Source organism: Oxyura jamaicensis, chromosome 2 (genome assembly GCF_011077185.1).
Source record: "Oxyura jamaicensis isolate SHBP4307 breed ruddy duck chromosome 2, BPBGC_Ojam_1.0, whole genome shotgun sequence".
Classification (NCBI taxonomy): Eukaryota; Metazoa; Chordata; class Aves; order Anseriformes; family Anatidae; genus Oxyura; species Oxyura jamaicensis.
The window spans coordinates 115670689-115688816 of record NC_048894.1 but is presented as its reverse complement, the minus strand read 5'-3'; the positions used below and the strand labels follow the sequence as shown (position 1 = coordinate 115688816).

The window sequence follows — 18128 nt, the reverse complement described above, 5'->3', positions numbered from 1 at the left end:
GTGGGAGGTGTCCCTTCCTATGGCAGGTGTGTTGGAATTAGATGATCCTTAAGGTCCCTTCCAATCTAACCAATCTATGATTCTATAATCCTCATGAGTCCCTTCCACTCAGGATATTCTATGATCTACTAGTTGGGTTGAAATACAATGTAATACAATGTCTGACTGCCCATACCATGAAAGAATAAGGTAGTAGTCACTCTAGGCTCTCTTCAGCAGTAGCTGACAGAGACATACTGTAATGAGATTGACTCCTCAGGTACATGCTGTAATCAGCTGAAGGCTCTCACAGAAGTTAGTATGAAACCTGAAATGCAGAGATCTGTCAGTCCTGGTGGGGCTGCTGAGGAAGGAACCAGGGAGAGCAGAAAGCCCTGACATCCTCATGCCTATGGAAACCAGAGCTGGCAGCTGTGCCTTTTCATTTTTACAGCCTTGAGCATTTTTTCAGTGGTGAAAAGCCTTCAAGAATATCTTGTATGTTTGGGAAACCTCCCATCAAGGAACAGAGCACAGCAAAGGAGTTGTTACTTGGTAATCTTGAAGATATACTGAGATATATTGCTTGATTTGTCTGGGACTAAAAAGGTCACTGACTGTGACCTCTAGGTTCTGGTGTGCTGTGCTAAATCACCCAGCCACTGACAGTCTGTACTGAGCCTTTTGCCAGGTACCATTGCAGAAACAAAAGTCTCCAGACATCAGCCTATCCCCAAATCTATTCCAGTGATAACAGATAAAGACTGAACGGGACTTTCAGACATCAGGCCTGCAGCTGGCAACAGTTATTATATAAGGTGATAGGAGAAGGTAATGCAGGATGTTTTTATCAAGCTTAACAGAGCCAGAAACAGAGTACTAGTCTGAATGCTAAGAAGCTGTAGCTCAGGAGAACACAGGGCTTCACTAACAGAAATCTCTGGGGTCCTGGGAACTTCTGAATAGCCCCCATGAAATGAAAAGACCAAGTTCTTGAGGGCAATCCAAGAAATTAAAAGAGTAGCCTTCTACAGCATTTGCCTGGGATTCCATGTGCAAGTGATGCATAATATTAAATGAGGAAATAAAGAATAGGCAGTACAGATAGAGAACCAGCCTTATAACACTACCATGATTTTGAGCAACATTGGTTACAGAAGGCCTTAGGATGAGACAAAGAAGCAACACAGAAACAATCCCAACATCTCACCTTCTGTTGCCACAGCAAAACAATGAATTTACACTGAAATAGAGATGCTGGCTCCATGAAGTGACATCATCATTTCATTTTGGTGCACAAAGACAAATGTCCTAACTGTTAACTGGTGCATACCACTGAGATGCCGAGAGTTAAATAGACGTAGAAAAAAACTTAGGTGTTTGACTTGTTTGAACAAATAGATGTGAAATTGATAAATAAACAATAAGAAACAGTCCACTAAATTAAGATACAGCCCAGGAAAGTTGCCTTCTGTGGCAGATATGCCACATGCTTTTTTGAGTACTGAACAGATGGTTGAGAAGCAGAGGAGACATCTCTGCTGTCCCCCAGAAAACAGCATGCTGCCCCATGTCTGCCAGGCAGCCATGATATAAAACTGAATGTCAACAACTACTGTCTCTTCCAGCACATGCTACAGCTGGCAGGGAGGGAAATGAACCAGTTTTCCCTATTGGACCACAAGCAACTTACTGCAGTTTTAAAGAATAAATCAAAAAGAGTGCATAGTAGCTCACTGGATAGGTAAGGAGGAAGAGTGATCAAGAAGAGGAGGTGTCATATAGACATTTAAACCCAGTCCAAAGGTGGGAACATGTTCATATTGACCCAGCCAATTTAACATCAGAGTATATAAAGATGGGTCTTATGTTTGCAGTTTCTGGCAGGCAGTAACTACCTCAAGGACAGTCAATCAGAAAACAAGTTTGTGGGGAATCTGAAGATGTGGTCAGAAAGGTAGGGCATACGGGAGAGGACAATAAGTGTCTCTGGGAAGACAAAAAAAAAATCATTCAATCATTGTATGAAGTATTTGGTATGAACATAATAACTGACACCTAGGCAAAACATAGATGGCCAAATCCAAGCACTGTAGTCCACCAATTAGAGTAAAGGGACAAGCAGATAACAAACAAAGGAAAGAGTTTTACTGTATTTGAAAATCTATGACACTGCAGTGGATTGTGGATAAAGGTCATATCCTCAGTATAAGTGATAAATTAATAATAAAAATTATACATATTATATGTGTGTGTAATCCTTTATTATTTTATCTTTAAATAAATGCAGTAATATTTGCTGCAAAAGGAAATGATACACCATGTTTTGCAGCATTTGGAGAGAGGAGCATAAGCTGTTGGAGAGGAGGCTACAGCAAGGGATAGTTAAAAATAGATTTAAGCATTAAGCTTTTGAAAATGTCAATCTCTTCATGTTTCATTTAGTAATTTTCAAAATAGGGATAAGAATACATTGTCTCCCACAAACACTTGTGATTGAAGTGTCCATGTTTGAAATAGTCTCACAATTATAAGTAAGAAAATGTACAAATACAAGCATATGTACATATGTAAATGTATGTGCACATGTAAAATACATGACAAACGTGTGTGTGTCAGTCATACACAGACAGACGGACATACAAACCGCACAGGGAGTCTTGAATGAGATTTTGCATCTCACTTTGAGGTAGGCAACAACCAATAATGACCAATAAATAAATAAATAAAAAAAAATTAAGATCGAAGTGCCCAAACCATGATAAACCGGGGTTACCAGATCACCAGGAAGTGATCCCTGGCTGATTCGAAGCGCCCACTTCGCTCGGCGGCCGCACGATGGGGCGGCTGGCACGGCTGTGGCCCGGGAGCGCGCAGTGCCCGTCCCGGCGGCGGCGCCCAGCAGATGGCTCCTTCCCCTCGCACAAAGCTCACTCGGCACCCAGATCGCTCCCAGCCTCACATACTTTGTTCCTCGCCTGAATTGTTCCAGTGGCACACTGGAAAGTCAGTAAAATGCAACGCATTTTAGTTTTCAGAGTGCGATGCAGAAAGCATCCCTTTTCGGAGCACGATAGTTTAGTGGGGACGTAACATGCTTTCGTTTAACGAATACTTGTCACAGTACTACATAAACAGAGCTCTATTTATTGGACTAGAATCACATCTCAGTTCTGCTTGAGTAAATCTGAAATAGTTCAGCTGTAGCTGGTGGAGATACTACAGATGGGAATGACAGGGGAATTTGGCCCATTGTTAAAATATCTTCATGTAGAAACAATGTAGGAAAATTGAACTATGACCAGGTTCCTTCATTATGAGCTAAATTGACTCTAAATTGAACCCTCCTAAGTCAGTGAAGTTCCACAGGTGTGAAGGAAAGCACACAGAAGCTGGCCTTGCTTGAACTACTTGGTCCAAAAGGGACCATTTTGCATCTTATTAATAAAAGTAAGTTTCCTCACAATTAACATTCTTTACATATGTATATAAATATATATAAAGAAAGAAAAAAAGGAAACATTGCAGATGGGCTTAGACCTCTAAGGCACCCTCTTCAAAGCTTCTTGACTTTGAAAAGTTTGAAAGTTGAGACTGAATCAGAATTTTGTGGTTCAATAATCGTTTCTTTAATAGGCTTAAACTGTAATTACAAACCTGAATAAACCAAAACACAGAGGAACACAGTTCTATAACATGTCCTAAAAGCAAATTTGGTTTTTAATCTCACAGAATCTCAGGAGTTTAGATCTTATTACATAACTAAACTTGATAACTCTGACTTAAGGCTACTGATTTTAGAAAAAAAAAAAAAAAAAAAAAAAAAAAAAGAAAGAAAGAAAAAAATGTGTTAATTGTTGTGAAACCTTCAAAATGTGAAGAATTTTAACTTGAATTCAAAAAGCTTTCCAAAATGCAGAGATTTCTTCTGACTCATTGAACTGTAAGCATACAAGGATGGAGTTCCACATAATTTCATACCAGTCCCTCTAAAGTTGCTGCCATTTCTGATCATAGTTCTGGTCAGAATTTGTAAGGTGGAAGTAAAACATGAAAAAAAAAAAAAGGGGGGGGTTCCTAAAAACATGTTTCAAAAAAAATTACTAAGGTAAATGTGTTGGGGCAATGGGAAGGAATATCATTCCCTAATTGTTTCTTTCTGTTAATTTCAGGCTTACCCCTCTCAGCCATTCAACATAATTACAGTTGAGGTACTCCTCACCTTTTGGGTCTACTAAACATTTACTGCCTCCAAGTTACACCTCTGCTTTACTTTCCCAGGATATACCAGCTGGCACTAAGGGAGAAATATGAAAGCACAGAATAAGACTGAAGAATAGCCAATACATGCCACATACTATTGGCTATTGAAAACTGATCTCATTTTCATTCTTCTTCCTCCATAATAACCATTTCATCCTTTCCTCTGATTTGTAGGAAGCTTATAAATTGGAAGAGCTACATCGTAAGTGTGAGTTACTTCTGCTTTTGCTCCACCTGGGATGAAGTCATCACCTACATCAATAACCCTCCATAGCTATTTTTTGTATGCTCCACTGGGTTCAGTGACTCCTGGGGGTTCCTCTGAACCTTGCTGCACTGCCTTCCATGGGCTCCATGGCAGGCCCAGGCAAAACGTGCTCAACACTGCTGTGTTTGCTTCCAGACAAATGTAGTCTGCTCTAGGAACAGTGTTCCAGCATAACTCATTTAACATTCTAAAACTACTTTTTGTGATTCTGCTGTGACTTATTCAGATATTTACTATTTTCTGATCCACAATCTTGGCTATTAATTGATGCTTGGTAAGGACATAAACTTTTTAATAAGAAAAACTGAGCTTGTAATGGCTTAGCTTGGGTCCTTCTTCCCTCTTTGATACCAGACACAGTTCTGGTACCCTTCCATTTCCAGAAAGCTGTGTAACAAAAGTTGCTGCCTCTCTCAAAAGGCCTGACAGGAAAGGGATTTGTTGGAGCTGTCAGAAACTGAGGCTCACAGGTTGTTATTTAGACACATAAACAAGTGTCCTGGTCTTTAAAAATAAATAAATAAATAAATAAATAAAAAGTAATAATCTGCTACATGGTTGAATATTTGGGCCTAGCCATGCTGTCGGAGCAAAGCACATACCAAGCTTTCAGGCAGCGGATGTGCTCAGGTCACTTCCCACCCGCTTCACAGAGCAGCAATTAGCAGTACAGTGGCATTAGCAAGACAGCTTTACACCAGCTTTCAAAGTGACAACCTAAAGAAGCCCAGAAAGACCAACTAATTGTAAAATGCGCAGGGGAAGCACTTGGCCTGACTTTTTGGAGGTGGACGCAAGGCTTTGCCTGCAGGCAGCAGGAGCCATCGGGAGCATCCGCTGCCCTCCACCAGCCCTGCGCCTCCCTGGCTCCCTGGCTGAGGGGAACCCTCCCACCCACCCTCTGTGCTCGACCTTTGTGTTTCCTTTCTTGCTCAGGGATGGATGCTGCACGTCGGCGAGTGCCCTCTCATCCACATTTGCCGTAAACACCCAGAACACCTGTTTACTCTGACTCACCCACCCCTCACACAGACTCTCCCTTTTTTTGACAGCAGACCTCACTCAGGTAGTATGTACTGCTAATATCCTTTCAGAACCATGTAATAACATGCCTTCTATCCAATTCCTAACATCCTTCAATCAGCTCAGCCAGTGGGCTAACTGCTTACGCTTCTGTGATTTATATAAGTGCAATTAATTTAAACTGCATCACTCCGGTGTTATGCTGGTGAAAATGCCCCGAGAGGGAGTACCTCACTGGTGAATCAGACCCTTTACTTTTAACAAATATACAAAGGAACAGATCTCGAGCCAGTGAAAATCTGCATGGCTCCATTCATTTCAACACACAAACTTAAACCAGCTCAAGGTCTGAATCACAGCTCATGTAACAGACTATTTAGATACAGACTAATGCCTCACATCCTGAAATGCAATGCTTTCCCAGAGCTGGCGGGGGACGGGGACTTCTCAGATGGAAGAGCTGAGAGGGGACCGGTGCCACAAACACCCCTTTCAAAAATGTGTTGTAGATTTCTTCATTCCTGTACAGAGGAGGAAAGCAACAGCTTGTGTTTTGGCCAGCATTGCTTTCTGGCTGTGAAGAGCTGCATTTCTGCCTCCACCCCAGCTATAAAGCAGGTAACTTGGAAGTCCTTTTCATTGCCACTTTCCCTTTCCTTCGCTAGTCTGGGTGTGTTCCCTGCAGCGTGGAAATCCATGTGACACCTTTCACTGACATACACCAGAACTAGACACTGAACAGCTGAATCTTTTTAATCAGGTCTTGAAAATGGCTAACCTTCCCTGCACTTGTTTTGGCATCTCAAAGATTAAGAAGTCATGCAGTTGACAAAGCACTTTGCTCTTACGTGTCTTAACAGAACCGGAGAGATTTTTTTTTTTCCCGTCTCTATTCCAACAGCTGCAAAAAAAAAAAAAAAAAAAAAAAAAAAAAGGGGGCTGGGGTGGTCTCTGTGCAACACCCATCCCAAAAGGACAGAGCCCTAGCAGCACGCCGGCACGGCATACCAGTATGTGCCCAGGCAGGTGGAGTTAAGACGCAAAGGGGGGGGGAGAGGGGTGGGGAGGACAGAGCAGGACTCAGTCAGAGTGTGGTCTGTGTTACACGTCTGCCAGTGTTCAGCCGTCCACATTTTCAAAATGCAAATGTTTTAAAATTAAAAAAATATATCTGTGACTAAATGGCTTCTCAAAACCAATCTAGATAACCAGAAAATTCTATGGCACATTTGAGAGACTTTCATCCTAAATGAAATACATAACTCGGATTATACCTTCATAGGAAATCAAGAGGTCCTAAATATACTAATGGAGAAGTACATTTAAGAGACATTTAAATTACCCAGTCTATAATTTTGGGGGTTTTGCTTATCTGTGCATCTTTTAACTGCTTTGGATAATTAGGAAAATTTCATTGGCAATGCTCTAAGAGGATAGGCAAAAGAGTGACATAACTACTCCCAAGGAAGGAAAGGTCGAGGTTTTGCATTCTGCAGATTTTTAAAGTAAAAAATTAAAGTATCCTTCATATGAACATTCTGAAGCAGTATGCATATGTGTAACATATAAAACCTATCACACAGCTCTGAAATGTGTTGTCTTTTCATGGGCTGCTCCCTCTGCTTTGACTCATTTGAAGTATCTTGCTGGCCCTTCTGCCTGGAAGGGCCAGGTTAGGGAGGCATGCTGCTAGTCTCCAGTATTTCCTGAATGCAATTTTTCAAAGGCAGCTCCCAAACAGAACAGGCACACAGTTCGTTCAAAACCTTCCATTAGCTCTGCCGGCTAGCTTGTTATCTTGTAATGTCCCCCCCTTCTGCCCGTAATGAACAGTTTGTTCCATTGTAATTCTTATATCAAGCATCTGGAAACCAGACAGATAAATTTTTACACACCAGATAGATGTAAAAAAATAAAGAAGAAGAAAAAAAATAAGAAATAAAGAAATAAGAAATAAGAAATAAAAGAGAAGACTTTCAGTACACATGACTTGTCCAGGAAGGAAAATAATAATAATAATAATAATAAAAAGGATTCAGCTGAATCAGTAAACTGACCTTTTTAAAAAATAAAATAAAATTTTTAAAAGCACTTTGAGCGATATGTTTTTCTAGACAGCAATTCTGAAGAGCAACGTACACTTTGCAGCAGGATAATGTGCTCTGACAACAGACTGCTCCTCTGTTCACAGCTGTCTCCAGCGGGAGGAGCTGAAACCTGAAGCAAACCCTCCGAGCAGGGATTGGATCCGTCCTGCGAGCAGCCCTCCCAGAAAAACAGGCTGTTTGGAAAAGTGCTTGAGAACATCCAGAAGTGATTGGAGGAGCAGAAAACCCTTCCCCCCTGCACCTGACTTGTGGGTATTTACAGCACTTTTCAAGGCGCCTCTGCACTGCCACTACACAAGCAGACTGCATGGACGGCGCGGGGCAGACAATGCGATAGGGACCGATGCACCAGCAGTGATAGTGTGCGTGCGTGCTGCACACCAGCCGGGCACCGTAACACGAACCTGAAAGGAGGCTCTGGAAGAAGGAGAAACCCTGCATTCAAAATGCCACGCTCCTTCCTGGTCAAAAAGCATTTCAATTCATCCAAGAAGCCAAATTACAGCGAACTGGACACTCATACAGGTAACAAAACAAGATCGACAGCCGCCGCGTTGCTTCTGAGGTTGTGTTTATGGCAGGGTGGTAAAGAGGAGGGGTGGGATTGCTTTTACAGGCTTTGGAGAATGGGTTAGTTCACTGCTAGCTCTTTTATCTTTTGCTTACAATGGGGGAGTTCTGAGAAATTTGTCAATGCTGCACAGAATGAATCATGAAGTTTGCTCATCCACTTGAACTCAGTTATTAAAAGAGGATTTGGAGTTTTCCTGTTCTACATCTGTTGGAAATGGAATTGAAACTTTTATTCAAATCCTTCAGGAAGTTTCACTGCTTCAGTGTATCAGGGTGCATAAGTTTAGAAAGAGCATGCTGCCTTGAAGAGACAAACTGCAATGCAAACTATTATACTTCGCTACCCATCAGTATGTATGTATCAAATAGATACATACATACAATCCTTAGTCCTCCCTATATTCAGATGACCATGATGAGTGTTTGATTTATGCACTTTTTAATCCCCAAAATGTTAATTTTGCTGCCTTCCAAAATACTTTTCAGTTCTCTTATCTTAAATTTTTCTTCTTTCTCCAGTGATTATATCCCCATACCTGTATGAAAGCTACCCAGTTCCTATCATACCACAGCCAGAGATCCTGAGCTCTGTAGCTTACAACCCCATTACTGTGTGGACTACAACCGGGCTGCTACCATCTCCACTACCCAATGACCTCTCTCCACTTTCTGGATACCCCTCATCTTTGGGAAGAGTCAGCCCACCTCCACCTTCTGACACCTCCTCCAAAGATCACAGCGGTTCAGAAAGTCCCATTAGTGATGAAGAAGAGAGAATCCAGTCAAAGCTTTCAGACCCCCATGCAATCGAAGCTGAAAAGTTTCAGTGCAGTTTATGCAACAAGACCTATTCAACTTTCTCTGGGTTGGCCAAACATAAGCAGCTGCATTGTGATGCCCAGTCTAGGAAATCGTTCAGCTGCAAGTACTGTGACAAGGAATATGTCAGCCTGGGAGCGCTTAAGATGCACATCAGGACCCACACACTACCTTGTGTCTGCAAGATCTGTGGCAAGGCTTTCTCCAGACCCTGGCTACTTCAAGGACACATCAGAACCCACACTGGTAAGAGCAACCATTACAACTGCAGGCTGTTGTTGCTATCTCATTAGAATGCCTTTCTGATTTTTTTTTTCTACAGGTAGAAAAGACAGCAAGGTTTCTTGACTGACCTTGAAATGCATATGTGCAATTTCAAATATATCATTAAATGGGAAAATTCTTCCTTTTGGGGACCTGGTTGAGAGGAAAGTGTAGAATGGCCTCAACTGTGGGGCATATTCTGGCATAGATAAGCATTGCTCCTCTGATAATACCAGGATGGTTTATCTTGTTTCCACTAGCTGAAGGTTTTGCTTTAAGGATTTTATGTTAACTTTCAGGCTTTGGAAAATGCTAACTTTAAGAAGGCTTCAGCTGACTCTGAAGTAGCAAAACAGAAAGGCAATGCATGAGAGTATAATCATTGACTGCTTAAGCAAACGACAAGTTTTGCATGCGCTATCTCAAGTCCTTAAGAATTAGAAACACATCATCACCAAAGCATTTTTTTGTGTTGAGGCAAAAACATGATCTTCAGTATAACACTGGGTACAATGTAATGTCTGTACAGCTGTTTGCTGCTTTTCAGTCAAAGTCTTGTTCCAAGTTATTCACACAGAGCTAAGTAAAAAAGACTCCATGAAAATATTTGAAAATGCTGGGAGGAGCCCAACCTAGAAATACTGCCTGCACCTGCAGATGCAGAAGGTGTCAGCAGCTTGTCTTTGGAGACAGCACTCAGCAGTGTATTCTGAAAGCCTGAGTTCTGCAAGTACAGTCAGTAGTGCTGAAAGCTGTTATATCTGTGGCCTGACTAACTTTTTATTACACACGTTTTTTGTGATAACAAATAATTTTTGTCTGCTTGTTTCTTAGGTTAAAAGTGAGTTTTACCTGTCCTAAACATGTACTTCTTTTTTAAAGATTTGTTTGTATTTTTACTTAATGTTTCCTTTTTAGGAGAGAAGCCGTTCTCCTGTCCTCACTGCAACAGGGCTTTTGCAGACAGATCCAATCTGAGGGCTCATCTGCAGACCCACTCGGATGTGAAGAAATACCAGTGCAAAAATTGCTCCAAAACTTTCTCCAGAATGTCTCTTCTGCACAAACACGAGGAATCTGGCTGCTGTGTAGCACACTGAGTCATGCAGTCAATGTTTACCTGGACTCAATGCATTTCTCCACTCCTGTTCCAAATGATAAGTGGAAATCCAAAGGCATTTTCTCTTCTACTTTTCAGCCAAAAAAAAAATAAAAAAATAAAAACACCAAAAAAATAACACTCACAAAAAAAAAAGCAAGCAAATAAACAAAATAGTGGGAGAACTTAGAATGTCAGTAGAAACGAGCTTTAAGTAGTTCTATTCAGTCACACATTCACATTCTTAAGTGTGAACTCTGATATATGGGGAAAGACACGATGCGTGACATTTCAAGTAGATCAGCTTTCTTTAGAGATGAAGCCAAATGCATGTAGTCTTTTCTTGCTCAGAAAAGGCTGCAAAGTTACTAATACATTCCTGCCAAGCCATTTCAACCAAAGAAACAGTATTTTAAGTGGAACTTTTAATAAAAATACTACCCAAGTGAATTTTGCTAGACACCATTTATCTCAGGTGCCTTAAAAAGTATTCCAAGTTTACCTTAGTAAATGTTTAATATTATTCATTGCTGTGTTCTTTTTTTTTTTTTTTAATTTTATTTTATTAAAAGCCAAGGCCTCCATTAATGATCTGAAATGCTTTAAAACTGCATAATTAAGAGAGGAAAAAGAAAACATGTAAGAGAATGTATGAAAAATTGAAAGCCACAAATTAATTGCATGTGCCTTTTTAAAAAAAATACTGTAGCTTCAAACATTCCTGGTGCATGCCTGACCATCTTTAATATGGAATAGTTCCTCTAAACTTTAATTTTTTTAAAAAACGGGAATAAGTGCAAGAGAGGGGGCTCATGGGAGTTTGACAATTATTTTTTTAAATGCACAAAGGAAATGCAATATTTTCAGCATTACCCCTCCAAGTGCCTTTTTTTATTGATGATTTTGTAAAGTGTGTGGACATAATGTAAATATTTTTATTTTTATATGACCGAATGCGTTATGAATGAAAGTGAATTGTTGCCTATAGCAGCATTTATAGATAACTTGAAGAAAGTGTGAAGTGAAATTTATGTTTTTTTTTCTAGCCACTTTTTTACAATAAACATTTTTAAATAAGATTTCTGTTGTTTGTTCTAATTAAATAAAGGGACAATGTCTGGATTAACAAGGGTATTGGATACATAAAAATGCAAGTGTCTCTACATGAAAAAATGAAGATGAAAGTGAATTCTTAGTTCACAACTTCAGAAAAAATATATATTCATTTGTATTTTTCTAACATTTAGAACAGTACAGAACGTATTTATGGAATCACTACTTTAAAACAATTCTTTTTGTTACTTATAACAGTATGACCACATTGTGAAATATATTTTATCAGAAGTATTTAAAAAGTTTTAAAATTCTTGCATTTTATCAGTTTAAAGAATGCTATTAGAGCAGACTTATTACAGTACTTTCCTGAGACGCTACCATTAGAAAATTTGGGCCGTATTAAAAATTCATTAAAATCATTGGAGCCTTACAGGATTTCAGCAGCATTTGCAAGATGCTTCTTTAAAGCAGTGTTTAAGTCACAATATGCTATACTTTACATGGTCATTTCAGAAATAGTAAAGTTATTTTGCTAAAGTGTCTTACATATCAGAACTGTCAAGTGATTGTATTATGACTGTATAACAGCTAGTATATCACAGAAAATAATTATTCAGTAATAAAAATCAGAAATACTTTTCTTCAGATGATTTTACTAAGAAATCCAAGTTCTGAACTACATAAAAGCATTACAACTTCAGCAAATTGTGTCTCATTATTACTGACTAGCTTAAAACAACAGTATTTTCAACTTTTAACCATGCACATAGCTAGAAAACAAATAAACACTAGTTGGCGTCCAATCTCAAGAGCACTATGTCTACACTATGTTACTAGCAGAAGCAGAAGATAACAAAACCAGAATTCCAACCAATGAATGAGAAGATTACAGCAGAACATACACAAGTTGCAGGTTTCTTGAAAAAGAGTACATTACTAAAAAAAAAGGAAAAAAAAAAAAAAAAAGTTACAGATGATACCTGCATTGAGTCTCCTCCTGTGGAGACCCTCCAAGGAGTGCTTCTGCAGGACTGCATTAGAAGAACTTAGGCAATAAGTGCATGAGAGTTTTGCAACTTTTTTCCATGGGAAACACTGTACTGAAAAAAACATCTCAAATGAAGCTTTTCATATTCTCCAAGCATATTCTGACGAAATCTCACTGTTATAAGAACAATTCTGTAGGAGTTGTTATTATTTTTTTTCAGGAAATAACTAGAGAGTTCAAGAAAGGTAGTATTAGTGGGAATTTGCAAGGTAACTTTTTAAAATGAACATATGAAGGCATCAAATACCTTTGAAAAGTTTCATGTGGTTACTCTATTGATTTGCACTTCCATGTTACTCACTTTGAAGTTCATAGGCTCCAGCAGCTCTTTGTGCAGCTTTCTCTTCCCAGAGTGAAGTTTACCAGTGTATAAGTAAAGCTGTGGCAGTCAACAGCTATTTGTACTGTCAAAGTTCTAGGTTTGCTCTCCTGTGACTATTTACCTCATGTTATAAAGGCTTTTCCATTGTTTTAATTCACACTTTAAATTCTCTACACCCATAGTAAATGAAATAGCATAAGAACTTGACTTCTTGAATGAATGGAAATGCTGCTGCTGTCCTTAAGGGAAATCAGATGAAAACTTCATCAAAATACAGTATGCTAAACCAAACACAAGTGGAACTGGTCTGATTTGGAGATGACAATTAAGATATGCTACTTTGCATGCCTGTAACACCTGTACTCCTAAAACACAAAGATGGGAAAGGCTAGAAGCTCTTCTGGCTCATCTCTCTAATTGAAACAGAGTGCTCTATCAAAGATTTCTAGCTCTCTGTCCAGTTGCAGCATAAACTTCCCAGGCAGCTGAATTTCACTGGTTTTCCTGTGAGACTGCTTTGTATGTGCTGTCAGGACAGTTTTCCAAAACATCCTCCGTTAATAGTTTTACCTCATTACTCTAGAAATGCCCTTCTGTACCTGCACAAGCTATTTATCAATGTAAATTTAATTTTGCTCTGAGCAGCTGGCTGATGAATCCTTCGACTTTTTCAAAACATAACTGAAAAGCTCCCTTCCTGGTGAATTTATTCACTGAATCCCTTTGACCACAACTACATTTCTTGCAAGACCTCGCTGATTCTATTAACCGCATAATCAAATTTTCAAACCTTTCTAAGGAAAATGTGCTCCCAACACTCATAATATCTTCACCACTCTTTTCTGAACTAATTTCTGACCTTTGATTTTCAACGCCACTGTTAGACGTAATACTTTTAAGTGAAAACTTAAGCTATCAAAAGGCCATTCTCTCCGCTGAAAGTACCAGCATGATAGCAACCTATATGCGATGTGATTCTTATCTTCTTTTAAACTTTCACTAATGAGTTGTTTAAAATCAGTAGATCCTGGAAAGGGACTTTTCATTGGAGCTTACTCAAACTACTCTAAATACATACCTACTTGGTTATATGATGGTCCATCATAGGGAATGAAGGATCATTCATTTAGTATGTTCTGGCAATTTACTTTCACCTCCTGAGTGTATTTTCAGTGTGCGGAGGAGAGCTGAACGACCAGAGCACAAGCACAATTACATGCCGAATATGTGAATTTCTCAAGGCTGAAGGCAATAATTGATTCACTTTGGTTTCCTCTTTTCTCTTCCCTAGCTTCCATTTGGGCGTGTTTTTCACCTCAGAAGCTGCAGCAGGAAGGAATATGTGCACGAAAGGAAGACAGAAAAAGTTTATGCTCAAAGCACTGCAATTATCCTACCAACTAATATGAAGTTCAGAAAAGCATCTTATGCACTCACCAAAGGGTTAAAATGAGTGCCTCTCAGAGTAAGGCACCATGAAATCTGTCATCTCTATTATTACTCTCTTATTTGGACTATTATAGTTGCTGTTATCTTTAACCAAGCTCAGGGCCTATTACTCTAAGCTCCATAAAATCATATAAGAAGCACCCTAAGGATCCCACAATTTCAATTAAAAAAGGAAGGACAATAGGAAACCTGGTAATTTAATTCTGATGTCTTGTTCTCTGGTTGTTTTCCCATGGCAAAAAAAAAAATATTTCATCTTACATTACAATGTTTTTACTTTTGAAAAAGGCATTTTCAATGCTAAACTTTTCTTTTTTCCTTTTTTTTTTTTTTGTTTGTTTACATATAATAAGATGCTGGTATTTACTAGCTGTCCTAGACATTTGATTTTTTCTTTTTTTTTTTTTTTTAAGTATTTTGACAGTTAAAATATATAAATTATAATTCTTGTTCACAGAAATGTAGAGTGGAATGTGAGAAGCACAATCGAACCTGCATATATTGTAATATCAAATGATGGCTTCAAGAAATGAGAACAGACAGTGCAAGTGAAATCTGAGAACTGCAGAATGGTTGAGGTGGGAAGGCACTGATGGAGATTGTCTAGTCCAACACACTGCTCAAAGCAGGGTCAGTAGAACATTTTACCCATGTGTCCAGCTGGATTTTGAGTATCTCCAAGAACAAAGACTATAACTTCTCTGGGCAACATTGTACTGGGTCCACCACAAACATATGCCCATGTTCAATCACCCTTACAGTAAAAAAGTTTTTAAATGTTTAAGAAGAATTCCCTGTATTTCAGATGGTGCCTGTTACCTCTTGTCCTGTCACTGGGCACCACTAAGAGTCTGGCTCAGTCTTCATTATTCCCTCTTATCAGATATTTACACACATTGATAAGATACCCCCCGAGCCTTTTCTTAAGCTGTCTCAGCCACTCTCATGTGAAAGGAACTCTAGTCCCATAATTATTTTTGAGGTCTTTCAGTGAACTCACTCCAGTATGTCCCTGTCATATACTAGTGAGCCCTGATCTGGACTGGGCACTGCGGATGGACCTCACCACTGCTGAGTATAGGTGGAAATAGCTCTCACTTTATCTCAGTTTCTGTTGGCATGGAGGCATAAAGGTTGTGGCAACCATATGAACTATAACATTAGATCACACCTTATACATACATACATACAAAAAAAAAAAAAAAAAGAAGCTTGCTTTCTCTATTCCTTCTTTCCCAGAATTTTAATTCTTTCCTAATCTCTACAAAGTCTTCAGGAACTTTGAAGGGTGTGGAGGGTGGAACAGTGCTTTGTTGGGAGAGGGAAAGCTGCCCTGTCCTGTAGCAGATTGCAGCACAAGGGTACCTCAGGTGAATACAGGTTTATGCCAGGAATGCATATCTTGTTGCAGAGGCATATATATCCTCTTTGGGACACTGTATGAAAGTGTCTCAAAGTCTTAGAAAACTGTTAAGTCTTTGAGGCCATGGTGCAGCCTATTTACATCCTTGCACTGTTGTGCAAGAGACACATAGCCAAACCAGGATAGAGAATAAAAAAGAGAATAAAAGAACGAATATGTGGTGGTGGGATTCTACTTGTTTGGCATTTTAGTCACCTTTAGTCCTCTTCAGTATTTCAGTAATGCCATCCAAACCAACATTGTTTTTTGTATTTTTTGTATTTTGTATTTTTGTATTTTTTCTTCTTCTGGTTCACTCAGCATTTTGGATTAAAACAACAACAACAACAACAACAAAAAAAAAAACATAAAAACATAAGCAAATGCTTCTTAATGGCCTCCATTCTCATATTTTCCCCATATCTCTGTAAGACAAAAGTTATTGTAACTTGCAATTTTGCCCTCCAGTTGTTTTCTATTACATCTGCCTCCTCTCTCCATGTTGACTGGGCATTGAATATACCCTGTCTCTTGTCTTTGTTCCTTTCTGTTTTATATGCATCACCAGAAGTCTGTCCAGTGTGTATGCTAGGTAGGCTGGAGGTGGGTGAGGATCATAGTTTGGCAGTCGTTGCCAAAAGGACTTAAAGGAATTAAATCTCCTTTTCCCCTTTTAAATTTTCCCTTTTTAAATCTGTCATTTATTTTGTTCAAAGAAGACACAGAAAACAGAACAATCACAGGAATTCCAGCTCAAATTCACATGGCTTCTGTCATCTTTTAGTAGGCTTCATCCTGTAAGTTTGGAGAGCAGCAGTGGTACATGAAGACATCCACATGTTGTCTTCATATAGGTGGACATGCAGCCAACCAGACTGCACATTCAAACATACAAGTAATTTTACTGCAATCAGAATTTAGATCTTTTACAGAATGACCCACAGATAGATCCCTCATTTTGTCTCTGGTAGATCCATCCTTCAATTAAAAAGGTGCATTTAAATGCAAGCACACCGGTGTTTTCTAGCAGGACAAAACTTGTGGAAGTAAATGAAGAGTGTTCTTTAAGCTGACTGTCCATTGATTGGGCATAGGAAGGATGACTACTCTTCAAACCTGGATTAGAATATTTTCCTAGTAGTTAAGTTTTATATTACTTATCTGCTATAAAGCAGACCTTTTTGTATAGCCAAAGAAAACTACAGAAAGCCGTTCTGTACCTTACCAAGCCTCTCCATTCTCCCTACTTCCCTACTTCCCATGTTCTTGCCTCTTCTGTTATTGCTTTCTCTGCCTTACATAGGAGTCATCTCTTTCCCAGATGAGGCTGACATTGGATCAGAGTCAGTGATTCTTTTAATACTCGATAGTTGCAGGCATTGCCACTCCCTCTAACCAGACATAAATGTGGGTCCAAACAAAAAATACGTCACATACTGAGCCTTCAAATGGCATCCATCAAATGGCAAGAGCTCCTGACCATCACCTTTTCATATCTTCTTCAAAGGCATGACCTGGGATCACAGGAGCTTGGTTCTAACAAGTCCTTCACAGAGAATAGCCTACATCTCACTAAGTCCTGTGGGTTCTCAGCACCTGCTGAACATCACAGTGCGAAGTCACAGACATCTGTTAAGTTGCTAATAAGAAGCAGTTAAAGTATAAAGTTGCACTACAATTAGCTCAGATTTTGCACATGTCCCTAAACCAAAGTAAATTCCTTTGAATGTAACCTGCCCTCTCATGTGGGCTGGCAGATTATCCACAGCTGACAATGAATAAAGAGTTACAAGAATGAGAACTGACAATTATTAAGTAACTACAGCAAAAATTGAATGAATGATAATCAACAATATAAAGTCATAATGTTATGCATGAGACTAATAAAAGTCTCCTTCATTTCTGCAGAAGCTGCATCATATTGAGCATTAACTTATTTTTGTCTCCTCCCCCACCCCCTTTTTTAGATGTTATAAAAGAAAAATTTTGGAAGACAGTTCACCAAGATTTATAGCAAAGCGTTCACTATTCATCCATTATACATGAAACTGGGCCAGGTTGTTATGTCCTGGGGAAATTAAAAAAAGAATCTTGTGACTCATGATAGACATTTTGGTGGTGTTTGTGAAACAATTTGGCATCTCAGTCCAGTTCCTAACTAGCTCTAACTGGACAAGGCCCACACTCAAAACGAGTCAGGATTTTTTGACAGCCATGTCTTACTGACAGAAAATCACATTTTTAGGGAAATAGCTTTCTGTTTCTGGGTAATTTCAAGAAATTGCTCTATTCCTTTTCTGTATCCCCCTTTTTCGTAATATTAGCAGAACAGTGGTTTAAAGGTCACAGCAGGGAGCCATGACAGAGGGCTGGTTCTGAATTTTTGAACCCAAACACTCTGTCCTAAGAAGCTTCATTATGCTGCACTGTCAGGACAACATGGGTTCTGGGAACA

At 39.2% G+C, this 18128-nt stretch overlaps 1 protein-coding gene across 1 annotated transcript; it reads left to right on the top strand.

Annotated features, from left to right (window-relative positions):
- Window positions 1-7861: 7861 nt before the first annotated feature.
- SNAI2 (snail family transcriptional repressor 2) lies at window positions 7862-11475 on the top strand. The gene is made up of 3 exons (XM_035319253.1): window positions 7862-8166; window positions 8734-9279; window positions 10216-11475. The coding sequence occupies exons 1-3, from the start codon at window positions 8088-8090 to the stop codon at window positions 10395-10397; spliced, it is 807 nt and encodes a 268-aa protein (XP_035175144.1). The 5' UTR covers window positions 7862-8087; the 3' UTR covers window positions 10398-11475.
- Window positions 11476-18128: the final 6653 nt, after the last annotated feature.